The sequence below is a fragment of the Ruditapes philippinarum genome, unplaced genomic scaffold (genome assembly GCF_026571515.1).
Source record: "Ruditapes philippinarum isolate M1 unplaced genomic scaffold, ASM2657151v2 ctg4298_1_1_1_1, whole genome shotgun sequence".
NCBI lineage: Eukaryota > Metazoa > Mollusca > Bivalvia > Venerida > Veneridae > Ruditapes > Ruditapes philippinarum.
The window spans coordinates 92,549-111,121 of NW_026864615.1; the positions used below are offsets into that span (position 1 = coordinate 92,549).

General features: G+C 32.9%; 2 protein-coding genes across 2 annotated transcripts; one reads left to right on the forward strand and one right to left on the reverse strand.

Moving 5' to 3' along the window:
- The first annotated feature begins 2,448 nt into the window (after positions 1–2,448).
- LOC132726266 (zinc finger protein 423-like) lies at positions 2,449–7,287 on the forward strand. The gene is made up of 4 exons (XM_060711556.1): positions 2,449–3,730; positions 4,314–4,524; positions 4,992–5,383; positions 5,802–7,287. Exons 1-4 carry the CDS (start codon positions 2,498–2,500, stop codon positions 6,030–6,032), a joined length of 2,067 nt encoding a protein of 688 aa, XP_060567539.1. The 5' UTR covers positions 2,449–2,497; the 3' UTR covers positions 6,033–7,287.
- A 6,847-nt stretch (positions 7,288–14,134) lies between these two features.
- LOC132726267 (uncharacterized) lies at positions 14,135–18,353 on the reverse strand. Its single transcript, XM_060711558.1, has 2 exons — positions 18,281–18,353; positions 14,135–16,024 (listed from the first exon to the last, which is right to left on the reverse strand). The coding sequence occupies exon 2, from the start codon at positions 15,987–15,989 to the stop codon at positions 14,580–14,582; it is 1,410 nt and encodes a 469-aa protein (XP_060567541.1). The 5' UTR covers positions 15,990–16,024; positions 18,281–18,353; the 3' UTR covers positions 14,135–14,579.
- Positions 18,354–18,573: the final 220 nt, after the last annotated feature.

Here is an 18,573-nt window from a genome sequence, read left to right on the forward strand (position 1 = left end):
GATGGTACTGAAAATATTTTTCCAGGTAAATGTACCATTTGATGAAGGTTAAGGCCACTAATCTTTGTGTAAAATTTCAGATCATTCGCGCACTTCGTTTTTTCCAGAATAATTATTCAAATTGTAAAAAAATGACCCAAAATGAAAAGCGTTAAAACACTTTTTACTCAAATAGGGCTAAGAAAAGCATAAACATACGATTTTCAATTGATTTCAAAGTATATTTCTCAACTATCTTTGCATATATTTTTATTTAAAGTGCCCCATCTCATTTATGTAAGAAATTCAAATGTTATGTGTTTAGGCTTTTAAACCTTAGTGCAGTCCCTTTAAAGTCATTTTAGGTATTTCTTTTATTCAAACAGATTTTTACTAGCGTATTTTTAAAAAAAAAAAAAAAAACAACCATAATTTTGTAGTCTATAAGAACGCAGGAACAGTGAAATATGTTATCCTACTTACGCTATCTTTCGCGTAACATTTGCTACACAGTGCGTTGTGTACGCGTTGAAGTTTGATTTACCTATTTATATATATTCTGGAAAAACCCAATATGACTAATTGTCACAAGATTTGCAGGGCTTACAAGTGACAAAATATAAATTTATAAAGGTAAGTTCTTTTTAATGTTATCCGTCAAGGTAGTTGCATGTAAACATATGCTTTTTCGTTTATTATTAAGTTTTTTAATTGTATACACATAGGTAATCTCATGAAATTAGAGTCTTTTTGTAACAACATGTATGCGTAGTAAAATTGAATCTTAATACAAGTATGCATTTTTGGATCACAGACACATAACCGCCCCACCACCCACCGTCCCATGCAGTTTGCTGTCCCATTGTCATCTGGTGTCAGTAATAAAATAATCCATTCAATTAAAACATTTTAACAATACAAATCACATTTCAATGTACTTTATCGAGTGGATTGTTTAATCCATGAAGATATTGATTAAAACATGTTTGTGTATGGGACTGATGTCCCAATATCATAATAAACCTTTTCTCCTTTCGTGTTATAAATGGACATTAATATTGTTTTTAAAGTTTATTTACTGCCATGACCGTATTACTTTTTTATTACCCACGCAGTCAACGGAGTCAACTTGTCGGTTTGTCGGTCTGCCCACTTTATGGTTTCTTTACGATAACCAAAGTTTGGAATTATTATTGAAATCAAACTTGATATATAGCAAGCATAGAGAAAACCCCGGTTGGGATTGATTTTCGAATCCCTTCGGGTCAAGGTCATTGTTACTTTAAGTAGGAAATGGTTTCCGGAATGAGATATTGTAATAGAACTTGGTATATAACAAGCTTACATGAAGACATCGGTACGAATCGCTTTTTTTGCCCCCCCCCCTTTGGGTCAAGGTCACTGTTACCAAAAACCGTTTCCCGATAGGAATGAGATATTGTCAGCAAGCATATATGATGATCCAAGTTAGGATTGCTTTTTGGCCTCTGGGATCAATGTCAATATCACTTTTAGCAGTTACTAAACATATAAAAATGGTTTCCGGATGATAACTAGAGTTAGAAATGAGATTTTATAATCATACATGGTATGTAACAAGCATTTATGAAGAACTCGGTTGAGATTGCCTTAAGACTCAATGGGGTCAAAGTCAAGGTCACTGTTACTTAAAATAGAAAAATGGTTTTCGGATGATATTTAACTAGAGTGAGCAATGAGATATTGTCATCAAATTCGGTATATGATAAGCCTATATGAAAACCCGGGTTGGGATTGATTTTAGACCCCCTGGGGTCAAGCTCACTGTTACTAAAATAGAAAAAAGGTTTCCTGATAATAACAAGAGTTAGGAATGAGCTATTCTAATCAAACTCGGTAGGCTCAATCAAACCGAGCCTGCAACATTTTCAATTTTGTCGTTTTGTGCGTTCTTTAGAGATTCTTTATTTCTCATACATCGTTATTTATGCCGTGTGGAGGGCGTAAAAAGTCACCCCGTACAATCAATAAGGGATGTTATATTTCCGATCCTTAAAGATTGTTCAGCACGACATTATAGTTCTTCCTATTCGGCTGTTTTCTAGTTGGGTGGTTCCAGTATTCCTCACTTTATTACTATTTAATCACCCTTAGGGTATGTCACCTGGTTTTTAAATTTGTCTTTTGACAGCTTGTGTGTGATATGCAGGCTTCATTACCTCTGATCTTATAAAAATCGATTTTCTTAAGTTCCGCCCATTGATTTCTCGTTTAGGGCACACACACTTTTACGCCGCATATCATGGAATGACACTAACGTGTCACATTGAAGGTTCCATGATAATCTCTGTATGAACACAACTGAGGATGTTTCCAAATTCAAAATTTACCCATTATCATAATTAAATGTTGAATTCTGCTTGTGTCGCTGCTAAGGGACGGGGCGGTTATTTTCACTTTCCAAAACCGTTCATGAACAGGCTCAATAAAACCGAGCCTGCAACATTTTCATATTTTCACAGACATTGTCAAGGAGCTAATGGCTAGTCGAAATACGAAACCTAAGGCAACAAAGCAAGTAGCTATTAGAACAGCTCAATCTGCACCAGCGAGATCAAGTAGAAATCTGAGTTCTCAGACAGCTCGAGAAGTGCCTAACAGTGCTAGCAGATCGCTAAATACAGTTTCTTCTAGAAAGTTTCCATGCAATAATTGTGATAAAAGCTTTACTTTACAAACGGAACTTTTACAGCATAGTAGAGATAAACACGGAACCAAACCGCCTGGAAGCAATGTGCACAATTCAAACTTCAGAATGCCAGATAACAAACAAACCAATGTTATTAAATGTTCTTCTTGTACAAGACAGTTTTCTGCTCCATGTAAGCTAGAACAACATCGCAAAGACAAGCATCAAGCCAACCAGTCTACGAAAGTTCCTTCTTTTCAAAACAATCATCAGCAAAACACACTAACATTCAGCTGTGTCTTCTGTCCAAAACGATATTCATCTGGTCGTGATTTAACGCAGCACACGAAAGACAAGCATAAAATCGACGTGAAGGATTTAAATCACTCAGTCAAGTCGACTAGCAACGGAAAAAGTCTCAATGGAGTGAAATGTATTTCATGCCCTCAAAGCTTTGCAAATGCGAGTAAGTTGTCTCATCAACGGGATAGACATAAAGTTGATCCGCCTACTGTAAAATGCGGAGCACCGAGACATCCCTACAACTGTTCAATATGCTCCAGTCAGTTTGAAACACACGATGCGTTATTGCAGCATACCAAGGACAAACACCTAGCAAAGCAACTCAACGATTCTATTCACGTAAAAAGAAAATCAGAAAACCACGAATTTCACCTGGCACAACATATCAAAGACAAACATAATATAGAGCAAACAAGAAAACCTGAGCCAAGTCAAGCAACAGCTAAAGTAAAGTCTGGTAAGGTTGTAACACAAGAACAATTTGCATTGAACAGGAAGAAAGTTATTGACGAATACTATGCTAAAAAGGTAGATATTGACAAAGATGAAAAGAAAATATCCGTTGAACTTGTAAATGACACATTAGCTAAAATAATGAAACATGTAAATGGCCAAAAAGGCGGAGATATATATTGCCCGAACCACAGAAAGGCTGGTAGTTTCCCGGTGAACACAAAAATCGGAAAACCAGACGAATTCGATACCAATATCTGTTTAAAATTAGAACAACAAGATGTGAAGGTCAGTCGCGGAAAATCTATACACTACACCTATGGTGAAGTAAGTTCAAATTTTATGATATTTTATAACATTACTGTTTTCGTTACATATATATGAGTTTTTTTTACACTTTCTGAATGTTACACTAAATTTCATGAAATTTGTTAATATGTATAGTATTGAGCAATTGGTCAAAATATATCTGACATATTAAACCCACCTATACATTCTTCGAGATCTGTCCTCCTTTTTGCCGTTTTGAAAGACGCTTGATTCAAATTCAAGTTTAAATAAATCATATGAAATGTCAGTGTCAGTAACATTTTGCGTACATGTAAATGCCTTTATATTAACCGTAGCAAAGAAAGGAAACGTCCTTCAGGTTAACTCATTTTGCACTGTACCATAGTGCAGTAGTGTATTGCTTGATATTAAATCAAGAAAATTTTGGCGAAAAAAAATGCTTAAGAAATAAATTTGCCAGGGTAAATATGCATAGAACAACTGTTAGCAGTAATATTCATTTTATATTATGTTTGCAACGTTAAGTCGTTATTTAAAACCAAATGCTACATACATGTATATGTTTAATATAGAAGAGAACTTGCCAATTATTACACCATTTTGTACGGATTTTTGTCAGAGCGAGCATGCCACAAACATGAATATTAAATGTGAACTAAGTAAAACAGGAAGTGCTGTCAAGGCCCCTAATAGTTACGCTATAGCATCTACCACTTGTGACAAAGTACCAGGCGAACTATTGCATGGAAATGATCTTGTCCCAAGGGAAATTCGTTATGATTTATATCAAAAGATCAGAACTGCAAAGGATAAATTAGGGGAATTGAATTGTAAGTATTTGTATTTTATATAGGTCTATCATACATGTACAATGTGCAGATTATTTTTGAAAATCGATGCAGAATGAAGAAGCTTTTACTTCTTAGAGAGATTTCAGAAATTTCCAAATTCTCGTAAAATTTTATCAGCCATAATGACTATGGATTTTTATCTTCTTGTAACTGAGTGCAATTAAAAATGTGTTGTAGCGTCACAATTAATACAGTATATACCGGATAAGGCGCTTGAATGATTAAATGCCAAAATCTCGCCTTTTCTACCGTCGAAAATGCACTTTATGACGTCTAATTCATTTCTTCACATCGATTCATATACAAAAATGAATGCAAAATGTAAGCTTTTTCTCATAAATTGGAGGTTTACAAAATCATTCTAATCCTCTAAAAATAGATACAGAGTTTAATTACGACCAAGTTTTTATTCTTATATGATTATTTGAAAAATTGCTTTTTTTCAGATGTAGATCTTAGTAGGAACGCCCATGGACCTGCTTTGACGCTGACCATCCATCCACCAAAGCGGTATAAGATACAGCATGATATAAGTGTTGACATAACGATATCTTTGCCTTGCGGTATTCCGATAGAAAAATGGCCACGCCGTGAAACTAAACGGGCGTTTAGCGAACCGCTCATAAAAGATGTGAAAGAAACTGGAACTCACCTGGTACCTAAGAAGGATGAATTTTGGGCTGTTTCGTACTCAAAGGCGGAAAGGGCACTGTTCTCACGATTGGACGAGGGAAACGGATGTAGGAAATTTGTTTACAAGATGTTGAAGAAGTACATGCAAAGTTGTAAATCACGTTCGCCAAGCGGACTTCGCGGGTTGTCATCACATATCTTAAAGGTGCCGGAATTAATAAATAAATCTTAGCGTTTTAAATTATTTTCTTGAAAATTGGATTAAATACTTCTTGAAAGTTACATTTTATCAGAAATGAGCTATCATAACACGTCACCAATATCCATCTTAATCGTTAATTGTAATGTTATATACAACCATTTATTTTTAAACGGCCACAATGCTGGTGACAAATTCTATATAACAAATGCATAATATAATTTAAGGTATTCTCCTATTTAAATGAGAAATCTTTCACAAATGATCTATTTTAATAGTTTCATTAGCCTTTATTGCCTTTATTAACATAGTTTCAACATACTACAATTCCTTTTCAACATGACATAATCTTATTTACCACATGGTTATGATTTACATGTTTTCGTTTGATTGGTTGAGTAATTTGATTGGTGATATTTTACAGACGCAGTTACTTTGGTCATGTGAGCGACATACGTCTCCAGAGTTCTGGCATCATAACAACCGGGATGTTTGCCTTGTTGAAACATTGAGAGATTTGGAGACAACTCTGAGGAGTGGACATTTATCAGATTATTTTGATACCAGTGTTGACATTCTTAAAGGGAAAGATAATAGTGTGTGCTTAGAACTCGCAAACTATCTACGTGATAAAAAGTGCGAGCTCGAGCAGTGATGTCTGTCTATGTATACAATGTAAATATTATGTGCCTTTGATCCTATTTGTAACATTTAAACTTGAACCTTTAATATTTTATGGGTCTAATACCAAAACTTATCCTGTAATTAGGCATTATTCGAAGACACCCTTAAAGTAAACAAAACTACAACAATAAAAGAGACAAAAAAAAAAACAAAACAAAAAACAAAAACAAAAAACTTTTTCTTTTGAGTTTCTCATCCTTTTCAGCATACCATAATCTTAATTTTCACATAATGTAAACGTGTTTCTTTTATTGGTTAACTAATTTGTAAAGATAATAATGTGTGCTTAGAACTCACAAACTATCTATGTGATAAAAAGTGCGAGCTCGAGCAGTAATGTCTGTCAATGTAGACAATGTAAATACAATGTATTATGTATTTTTGCTCGTATTTGTAACATTTACCTGTACATTTAATTTGAACATGGCTCAACTACCAACAATATCATGTAAAGACATTATAGTTGTAAAAACGTAGCATTTATTAAGAACATATCTTTAGCCGTGTTCTATAGTGGTTTAGATGTCTGCCTTCCCACTCCTGTTTCTAATGTTGGATCTTACTCAGTTCACGAACATATTACCCTATATTATGTCAGTAATCGTTGGATTTAGAGAAAGGATATCAATTGCAGTAATTGGTTTCACAATAATAATATGATTAAAATAGACATGTCTGAATCTATAATTTACCTTCCCTGCGTCATTATGGTGCAGAAAATGTTGATCAATTCACACCTTAGAAGCGATATAAACGAAACAAGACACACATATCTTAATTACATGATTTTAAACTCATGATCTATTAAACAATTTGACATAACACTTATAAAAATGCTTTTAGGTATATTGGCTACGCATTTAGAAAAATATACATTTTCCCCATGGTTGGAGGTTAATGTAAAGATACAGCTATTCTACTGAAGATTGTCTGAAGCAACAAATACTTTTACGAGCAATTTAAAACACATGTACATATGGGCTTGAAGTCTAACAGAGCTAACCCTTACTTTGAATTGCCTACATTTATATTTGAACTTTTGTTTGAAAACGATACTTTTGTACAATTTTAATTTAATTGAATATTGACTAACTTAAAACGGTATAAAGGTTCTATCTTCAAAGAGGCATACTTTTCTCATTCAAATTGATACGTGTCCTGTGATAAATTTTATTTCTAACTTATGTTACACAATCATAGCAACCATAATAAAAAGATGTAGTCCATTACGTTTTTATCAGTTTTGCTTAAGTATGTATCTTTAGTACAATCAAGCCCTGAAGTTATAAATCTTTTTCTAAATTATGTTTTAATATTAAGGAATCAATAAGTCATTGTACACTCTTTATAACCTCTCGGACCCTGTTGAAAATTTCAGAAGTAGGTTTATTCGGCCCTTCGAATTCAAATAAACTTAGGCTGAATACTGTTCAAGGTATGACCAACCTAATGCAATACCTTCGCTTTGAAGAGTTTTCAAGAAGGCTAGAAACCCCAGAAGAGTCAACTTTTTTCTTTTAGCATTATTTATGTTTTTCATGGATCATTTTTTGAAAGAAAAAAAAAGTTTCTATTTTAAAATTCTGGCTAAATAATGCTTAATTTTATTAATTGATATGGTACATGTTATTTTTAAAGTATACTTAAATCAAAGCTACACTGTAAAAGTATCTCACATTTAACAAAATCAGCTATTACACTTTTGAGAAAAAAGGCAAACTTTGAAAACAGCTCCATGTTTTGGTCAATATTAGGGATTTATAAATGAGACTCTGAAAGTAGGAAAATGGTCAATCAAGTGATTAAAAATGCTGGGGTAGGGTAACATTTTTCATACACTCTTCAAACATTATGAGGTAAGCTGAATACTGTTATTTATTTCTTAACACTAATCAAATAGGAAAATATTTTTCATAAGGATGATATTATAATGTATTTAAAGTTTCCTCATTTCCTGAAAAAAAAAAAACCGTCCTTTCTCTACACATGTTCTATTTAAGAAAAATGTCCATTTTGCGTAAACCGTACTATTTATTTAGTTTAAATTTTGCATACATGTGTGTAACACCGCACTTTGGGGTCCAACGCACTTTGAGGTCTGATCCCAAAGTACTTCTATAGTAGCCAAAGAGTTGAGGTCTAAACAGACGGTAGAATCTTACTGTATGAAGGCAATTTTTTCTCGAATTCATACAACTTAATACAAGATTTACAGGATAGAACATGTTCTATCTCTTAATACTTGCTGTAAAGACCTCCCACGATGACAGATCCAATATTTTCCAATTATCCCCTGATAATTTGTTTAATAAATGAAACTCCAGAACAATTAGGACTGTAAACATAGTACATGTAATAAGATGGGATAAAAATGATGTTGAAAAACCCTTCAAGAAACTCAAAGTAGAGGTATGTTCGAATTCCAAATTATTCAGAAAAAGATTGTGTCACAATATAATCAGTGGAGGTAGTTTGTAAGCGGCTGGATATCTTAGTCAGTAGAGCCGCAGTACGGTATTCCGAGGGTCCCATGTTATGCTGCACATTAATCTCGCGTTGTGATAATAATAGACTTTTTTTTTAAAAAAATGTTTCAATCATTACAGATGGAGAAAACATATTTTTAGTGTGTTAAGTATGTAAGGAATCAATTGGGAGGGAACTGTTTTTTCTGTTTTTTATTTAAGCATTATAAAATTCATGTTTGCCCTTTCTAAAGAAGTATGTAAGATTTCCCATTAAAAAAGCCTCTGGCGAACGGTTGTTACGGAGCTTACAAAAAACTATGTTGACAAGCTTAATAATGTATTTGTAAAAATCACTATTTAAAGTCCGATCGAGAAACATGATAATTCACCGGAACATTGTAATAGAGAATATTTATAGTTCTTGAAAAAAAATATTGACTGCATTTTATTTCATCCCCATCATATTTAAAATGGGGCCCAATATGGCACCAACAGCTATCAAGTAAATGACTGACACAGGATATTTTTCACAGCATCTTTTCATTTTAGGAATACATTCACAATTTATGTACTAGAGTACTTTGATTTATGGACACAATTTTTAATTTATTTCAAATGGTAAAATTAATGAAACTTCTATCACTTAAGCCTCAAAACGACCGCCATCTTGAACTCCACCTCAAATTTTTCAATGTTGCAGATCAAAAATAAGTCAGTACTCAGTATTTAAGCAGAACTCAGTTGACACCTTCAAACTCTGGAACCCAAAGTACGTTGATATGTAGCATATTAACGCACTTTAGGGCCAATTTCTTGATTTTGACCCCAAAGTGCGTTAGACCCCAAGGTGCGTTGGACCAAAAAGTGCTGTGTTACACATGTGTCTCACAAGCTATGTCGTCGAAGTTTCAGTTCCTTTCAGTGCCCATTAGTAGCATATTAACGCACTTTGGGGTCAATTTCTCGATTTTGACCCCAAAGTGCGTTGGACCCCAAAGTGCGTTGGACCCTAAAGTGCGGTGTTACACATGTGTTCTTAAGCTATGTTGTCGAAGTTTCAGTTCCTTTCAGCGCCCATTAGGGTGGTCATACCTTAAAACGAAGCTTATGGCACTGGCACATACCTCAGTGTCTTTTATTGTCATACTTGACAGACCTATTTAATGTTAGTGATCTTTTTTTGTTAATCCTTCTATTTGGTATCTTACTGTTTTTGTCCCTTGTGACGGAGGGGTTGTCTTCCACCTTTTAACTGTGCGTAATCATAAGAAAGGTCTAAACAGGTACGAATTATTGGAGACTAGGCATCATTTAGCTCCAGAAGATGAGGTGTTTTTGACACCAGTTGTTGCTTTAAGTTTGTTACATCCGAGGTTAGCTGAAATCATCTTTCCTGTTTCGACATCATATGACCCAAACTTTATTGATGCATCGTATAACCAAACAAAAAACACGAAGCGGTTGAACCGGGTGATTCTCCCCGAAAAGGTTTTGGACACAGGAAAGTAAACCTATTGTAGTGTCAGAGTTATGTCACAGGCAAAGTTCAGTGTAAAATTGAACAAAGGGCAATAACTTCAAAATAATGCAAGGCAAAGTTATTATTAAAAGTTATTCTTTTGCACCGCACTTCTACCCGATGAGATCTATCTACAAAAATTCATGTTAATATCTCTTATAGTTTTAGAGTTATGTCCCGGACAAAAGTCAAAGTGTGAACATGAACAGAGGGCAATACCTCAAAATTAGGCACAGAGTTATGGTTCTCTCACAGAATCAGCAGGTGTTTGACCATCTTCCCATCTAATCAGTTGTTTTCTTTTACAATTATTATAAGCCTATTATAAGTACAACGCGTTGACCATTGTATTGTTAACGGTAGTGAATCATTAACCTGCAGCAAAACAAAAAAATCTCCCGAAAAACATTGATTTGAGATTATTCTATTTTGTACCTAATATTTTGTTATGTTTATTTCTTTTTGATGTTTTTTTTCCATTTTTTCATCTTCCTATGGAAAGCAGAAACTCCAAAATCCAAAAGTAAATATAGATAGTAAGATTATCCTTACTATCAATGAAAAAATGGACATGATATATCTCCATTGTGTGAGATTATGGATATACAACATGTATTGAGGTGATACGAGCCGAGATTTTGTTTATTCTCTTGTGTAATGGACAATTAGAGGAGTTTCTTTTACATAAAACATGTCCTATTACAGCATGTTAATGGATAGTTTTATCTGTCGAGATTCATGCACTTCATGCAAAAATTTGAAAATGCTTGCCTCCTGATAGTCAAAATATATTGGCGTGCCAAAGCTTGATTCTGAAATATAATCGTTGTTTGGCAGAATCTTGATTTTTTAGAGGCGAGATATTGCCCAGACACAAAAATAGCACAATATCTCATCGCGCAGTACAATTAGTTGGACTAGCCTCCTGGTAAAACTGTGATAACCATGCTTTATCATCACCTTTTGTTTTAATGTCGGGGATTATTTAAAAAATTACAATGGGTTAATACGTTTAATTTTCAATACATGTTGGAATAATATTTTTGGATAATAAAGATGATATCAGACTAAATATTCTAGATCGAATAGATACTGTTCTTATATTTTGTCTTATATTTTGTTCAATTTTGGATATTCAAACATTGGATTCTTGTTAATTACTTCAACTGTCAGAACAATATTAACAGAAGATGATGACACAATCATGTTTTAAACAATAGTACGTGTAACAAACTGTGCGAGCGATATGTACCGGTAAATATTTAAACACCCTTTTTTGTATTTTTTCTTTTCAAAGAATTACCTATTTTCACAGTTTATGGTTTAGTTTACGTCACAACGACACTATATTAATGACTGTCTAGCTTTACTTTTGGATAAGAAGCTCACGCTCTGCTCCAAGATTCATCAATGTGATCTTCACATAAATAATGTATCCAAATTTGTTAACTTTAACTTTATCACATGTTTGGTCCCATGTTGGTCCCAGATTTCGCATAACTAAACAATCAATATTATTATTTCAAGAGAACTTCCTCCGGACTTGATTTGCGGTATCTGATTATTGCAACATCGATCAAGTTAATTATTCTCTCAAATTTATCTTTGGGTATAAAAGTCTATTTGAATTCTGCCATTGAACAGATAAACGTATCAAACATTACAAAGTGTTTTTTTCTTTTATTCACAAGTATAACTAAACATATATACAATGAGATTGTTTAAACAATTTCAATTTGCGATATTAGTATGTTATAGAACACACAAAGGAAAATACCTTGAAATTATCTAAATGTTAGTATATATCTTTTAAAAGTTTGAGTATTTTGTCTTAATTTGTATTTTACTTTAAAATTTATCTTCTTGTATCTATAGTATTGATACATTATTTCAAATTCTGTTTTAAACAGTTTTAATATGTCAAAATGTTTAATAAGTAATGGATACAGTACGAGCTTTTTTCAAAAGTGTCTTCTAAAAGACTTATCAAGACAGTATGCTAAGATAAACAACAAATTGTCCGAGCCAAAATCTTCTTTACGTGTAAGACAAAACACTCATGGTGAAATACTATCATTGTATCTGACTTATACGACGAAATTTAAAGAAACAATGAATTAATGATAAACTCTTTAAATAATAAATAGATCTAATTGAAAACAAAAATGTATGGTGTTTCTTGTAAATGATCTAAAACTATCAAAAGATATTTCCATAGCCTTTAAGCAGTGCAGTCGTATTATTACTCTCAGTCTTTATCTTATAGGTAAGACATTTTATCTTAAACGCGACATAAGCATTGTTTTCTAGAAGAAAATCTTCGTGTAATACTCATGCCAAAATGTATCATTACACGCATTATAGCGAGCTCGAAGAGCTGGCCCAAAGGGCTACTCGCAAAGCGAGCTTTAATGTAACGCGAGTACCTACTAGATAGTGATGGTTTTGAAAACTTTCGTCCGAGGTACTGAACTGACACATCGCAACTTTTCGAATTACAAGATAACGATGACAGCCGAAGTATTCTGATTGAAAACGGAAGTGTAGACCGGTGTCCTGCGCACTTATATGGGAACCATCAGAAGACAGGGAACCAGAAAAAACGGAAGCGGTGTATAAAATACCGAATGACAATTTTAAAACAGAAAATGTAAAATGAAAATGAACGATTATTTAATTCTATTTCACGGTAAAAGTAAATCGAGCTCGCTTTGAGGCTTTTAGCAAGTTTGAAAGTAGGCAAAATTTTATGACATTAATACTGGCTTTCAAATTGTTCCACAGTTAACAGCCTGTGTAAGGAAATGATTTTAATCCAAACCGATAAACTTGAGGAATTGAAAATGGCCCTTTTACAAAGACATATGTTATAACTATGCACAGTTTCTGAAGTAATGAAATTATGACTCAAGTAGACTGGGGCTAAGCTAAGATCGACTTAAAAACATGACATAAAATAAAACGGTGTTTTAACAGGTAACCACTATAACATTTTGAAATGTTGCACCTATATTCAGATCGAATACAAATATCTTTAACTTGTTCTGTGTTGTTTGGAGCTTATTTTTCAAAACCCGTGTCAACCAATGATACAAGATTAAACATGTATAGTCAAAATGACACTGTATCTAAGATATAACAATTAATGTTTTAGTATGTTGGGTAAGGTCATGTAAATTCTTAACTTTAACCTTACATTTGCCTATTAAAGAAAGATTTGTGCAATAATTTTAAAAGGTAGATTTTGATCAAGGGTTGCTCTTAAATACTCAACAGAAGATGTGGTTTTCATATTAGTACTATAACACGTGACTTTGAGCGTAGGACACTGTTTTTAAAAGTGTAAACTTGGTCCCAACAAGAATAGACTCTGTCTTGCCAAGATGCAGATACAATTGATGGTAAATTAACGAATCACTTATAAGGCTCATGCCATAAGATATAATTTCTTCAACCTCAGATTTATTTCTATCAGATATAAGTATACCTGAGTCATAAGCACATTACAAAAGCTTATTGCTTATGTCTGCAAACATGACATCGACATTTATAAGATATAAAAAATTGTCTTAGGCAAATGTGTCTCAGATGTATTCATTGGTGCCAAATCATTCAAAAATCATCATTAGGCAAAAGTGTCACACATGTATTCATTGGTGCCAAATCATTCAAAAATCATCAAACTTTACATGTTTTTATGACCCATATCTGATAAAAAAAATATGTCAATTTTGAAGCACCTGTTAATTTTGTGAGCCACTGTATCTATTTACATGATAAAAAATCTAAGGTGGCAAGTTATATATCATTGGAATATATTTGCATGACACATTTTGTTCAGTCAAATATTGACAGATATAACAAACATTAGCAAACACAATAGTGATTGTGAACTAATTCCTGTAAATAGATTTTACTCGATCACCTTCCATCTTTAAATCAGATAAGATAAATACAATAAGATAATTTCTTCATCATCATTTCTTTGTACCAAGTATGTAATGATATATATATATATATATATATATATATGTCAAACATTCACGCACTATATTACGCAAATATTTCTTGTACTTCCTACTGTAATTCAAATTCATCTTCAAATATTTTTAATTTTTGGGCGGATAACCTGAATAATTAAAAAATAGCACTTTTATATATGAGTTATATATCTTTCTTTCTATACTGAAAGAAAATGTCTAATTATCTATTATAAAGAAGAAAACAGTTTTCTTCCTACATGTATATTTCATGTATATTGGAGTTTTCCGGCAGTGAACTTTTGAAAACTTTTGGTTTAGAATATACAGGCAACAATCTTACAGAAAATGTAAGTTGCAATTGTGTGCAAATCATGTCCGGGTAAATGAGTCTGCTTTTAGATTCAGCAGACTAGCCTAATTATATAATGGTGGACATTTTTTTTTGAAATTTCAAGGGAAAAATGCAGTAAAGCTTCTTCATAGGAATATTTTTCAAATATTTTTTGTCTATCTCTGTTTAGGTATGTTAACATAATGGTGTAGGTATGTTAACATAATACATTACTACAATCAAGGAATTTAATCTCGCCTATGTCTTTGTAACATTGTGCTACGTCCAACATAGACAAACTAAATCTAATCCAGAAAATCCCCACTATACTGTTTGAAAATAAACTTCTAACAATATCATCGGGAACACGTGGTGATTTTGGTAGCGAGAGAATTAAGAATTTTAAGAATAGATAAAAATTAATATGCATCTCGTGCAATTTCATTGTAATTCGACTAAATACTGTTGGTGACTTGTAACACATTGAGATAGCATTCCGGATCTTTCCAATTTTCAAGACCATGTATGGTCCTTCCTTCAGAAGAGAGTCTATTCTCATACAAATTTTAATTCGTTGTGAGTGTGTTAGTTTGCCTTCGAGCAAATTTCTTTGTGGAATCATATAGCTTGGAAAATTGTTCGCAACAACAAACTTCTTCAGGTCTGCCAGTGCCTTTTTAAGTGCAACTATCAATGCATCTTGAGTAAAATAATCATAGTCATTTAGTTCAGCTAACCAGAATACTACATTCTTCATAAGATAGGAAGACATATCTTTACTTAAAGGTTTCAAAGTGACTTTAGCAATTTGTTTTAGCAAGATTAAAACTTTTGTAAGACAGTCATTCAAACTATGAACCAATTTTATTTCACCTTTGGTGAAACATATTCTCCATTCTAAGGATTGTAAACAGCTACCCGTATGTCCTACTGGAACCACGTGTGAATCTAAACTCGAAACTTCTCTTACGACTGCAATAGGCGGCCACTGATGATTCCTTTTTCTACTTTTCCATGCAAATAAATAGCTAGGGCATTCGCATCTAAGTGCTACCACAGTATCACTTGGTGTTTCAGACTTGTTTATCACTATTGAAGGACCTTGCGTTTCATTATGTACATTAGCAAACCCTTGATTTCCGGGCAATTTACAAATTCCAATGAGTAACTTTTTAATTTCATTTTTCAAAAAGTCACTAGAAAGGTATAAATTATCCGGAGCTAGTTCAACCATCGATTTGTAAAGTAGTGTGGCTGTATCAAGACTATCACAAATGTGAATAGTTTGAAGTAAAGAATAACCAGGGCGCGAAAGATCTGAAACTAGTTTGAATTGGTGCTCTTCTTCATGCTCTTCTTGGTGCTCTACTAAAGTTGAATGTTCTTTGCAGACTGTGTCTTTTAGAACTTGCATCATATCCAAATCATTCTCAAAGGGAGCTGTAAGACCCTCGGCTTTACTCCCAACTAAAAGTGTGTAAAATTGACAACAAGAAGCAGTTTTTTGGTTCAGATCGTCTTCAATACCACTTTGTATTTCCCTTCTAATTGATAACATTTGTCCTCCATATCCTTTGTAATCAAGTAAGTTCGAAATAAGAACTGAATGGTTCTCGTACTGTGTCATTTTTCTCCTTTGTAAAATTGTATTGCAACGCAAGACTGAAATACACATATAGAAATATGTTATTAAAGTAGAATACACTTATGCACATAATTATAGTAAAATTTCATATTTATAAACTTTTTCCTGTAACAAACATAATGCATTGCAAAAGTATTTTGTTGGCGGGTTAACTATTAATTGCTAACACGAGTAGATTATCCCATTTTTTATTTCATTTTAGGTAAAAACTATCAAATATATGTGTCTAAAAAGAAAAGGTATAATCAAAAGTATCTTAACCGAGAGAAAAACTACAAAGCCAGGGCTTTTAAGTATATAAATGTTGAAAATTATCTTAGATTTGTTATTAATATTGAAAGTAAAAGCATCTACAGACGGTATACATGTAATCAAATTGTACAACACTAATTAAAGATAAAATAGAGCAATAGGAATCCATTAACAGTAAAATGGAAAATACTGCAGTCTCTGTTTGATTGAGCCTGTTCATGGACGGTTCTGTCAAGTGCAAACTACCGTCCACATCGCCTAGCACGCTTAAGGAGAATTCAACAATTAAACATGAAAATGGTGAAATTTTGAATTTAAAAATATACGGTGGTTATTGTGACACTTTTATGGTAACTTTGCTCCTTTCACCTACAAGCATGTTCGTCTGAGGTTGTACAAGTATAACATATATTATGTTATAAATATTATTATGTCACATAAAGTTAACAATTTTATAAATTTTCATTAATGCAAACAAAGGTGATCACTTTTAGCTTGTTCGCTTTTGGTTCACAATTTTTTATTTCAACACGCGATGTAATAGGATATTGTAGCGCTAAATAAACAAAATTTAATTTTCGGTGGTTTTAGCACGGATCACAGAAGCAGTTAATTGAAAAAAAGCCATGTCATGAAAAAAGCCTTGTTTTTAAATGTTTTAGAATAGATAGAAAATCTCCGCTTGTTATATTATGTATCCCATTTCTGATAGTTTAATGCTGTCGGATTTGATAAATGTATTTTAGAAAAAAAAAACCCTGAAGGTATTTATAAACCTTGTTATCGCTACCACTGTAGGTAAAATGATAGGTCACTTATCTTTGTCACACGCAGGGAATTGTTTGTATGTTGGTAATTTTCAAATCTTATACAAATATTTTATATCATACATTGAAATTCATAAATCACAAACATCTGTAATGACACATGAAAATCATTTTGTGTATGTTTGGGCCATTTGGTTATAACGTATATACCTAGAGTTAAAGCAAAGGAAAATGTTAGAATGATCAAAGAGTTTTTGTTTTGCGTTTATTCAGTTTATCCTTACAAATACTTGTCGAGGCGTAATGATATGTCCTACAGAAATAAAACGGAAGTGCATAATGACCCGAGGGCCCGCGTAAATGGCGAGCAGCAACCAAGTTTTAACCTCTAAATTGTATTATTGGTTCTTGAACCAATCTAACATATTGAATATGCCTGATTAGTACTTTTGAAAGATTATTTATGAGTCTTTTGTCGAAAATAATCAAGTAAGTCGCGGTATGCTCGTGTGGTAAACGCGCCAGGATTGCTGGCCGCGTGGGTTTAAACCCTGTCAAGGACAAGATGTTGTACCTGTGTTCTATTAGACAATCAAATTACTTAACAAATATAAATTCGGCAACGGACAATTAAATGGTTGCTTTATCAAGGCATTAAAGGCACTTTCATTTTCCTTTTGACATCTAAAGAATGTAAAGTACGAGAATAAAAAGATTAAAAGATGCATCGGATTTTAATTTCAATTGTTCTCGGAGTAAAGCCCAAAACAAAACACTCGTTACTTCATAAAATTCGAGAAAACAGTATTTTAAATTTGACTTCACTCGACGACAAATGGTAAAAATACTTTATTTTTCAGGTAAAAATGTATATTTCTGTTAAAATTAGTTTTTGTTGCACTTTGTATTGAGAGCTCTTGCAGTAGCTGCATTATGATACAAAGCAAAAGTGGGGCCATTGTAACAATGTCAATTATCAAGAATATATAAATTTTGCACATAAACCCGGTTTCTTTTAAAACGAACCAGATAGTATAATATTGAACTGGTAAAACGTAAACAGCATCAAAAAAGTACCATCAAGTATAAAAGACATGTTTTTTTTCTTTTGTAAAATAGAAATGAATGTCTTCTTTTGCCTCCGACTAATTTCATTTCATTGAATACGCAATTATTATATTGATGAAATGATATATAACATGTAATGAACTACTTTGTTTACTGTTTAAAATAACTAATCTAACTAATACTCACAGATGTTTATTTACCTAAATGTGCCTGTCCCGTCATGAAGGTTTTAATCCAAATGCAATATGCTAGCCTACTTTGCATATAGATAAACGTTAGAACAGTTCTATTTTTGTAACATATCTCATACCGGAATTTTTGTTTTGGAAAACTATAAATCTATTAAAACAATGGTGGCTGATTTACTCCAAATCGCATGTTATGCTTCTTTTGCCACAAAATGCAAAAACACGTACGATTATCACGGGCAATTTCTATGGCAGTTACATGATAAAAAACTGAAATTACAATGGTTTCTT

Excerpts from the sequence above, each read along its gene's own strand:
- LOC132726266 (XM_060711556.1), top strand. The coding sequence starts at position 2,498 with ATGGCTAGTCGAAATACGAAACCTAAGGCAACAAAGCAAGTAGCTATT. Across the intron at positions 3,731-4,313 it reads TACACTACACCTATGGTGAA|AGCGAGCATGCCACAAACAT; the intron begins GTAAGTTCAAAT and ends GATTTTTGTCAG. Across the intron at positions 4,525-4,991 it reads TAAATTAGGGGAATTGAATT|ATGTAGATCTTAGTAGGAAC; the intron begins GTAAGTATTTGT and ends GCTTTTTTTCAG.
- LOC132726267 (XM_060711558.1), bottom strand. The coding sequence starts at position 15,989 with ATGACACAGTACGAGAACCATTCAGTTCTTATTTCGAACTTACTTGAT.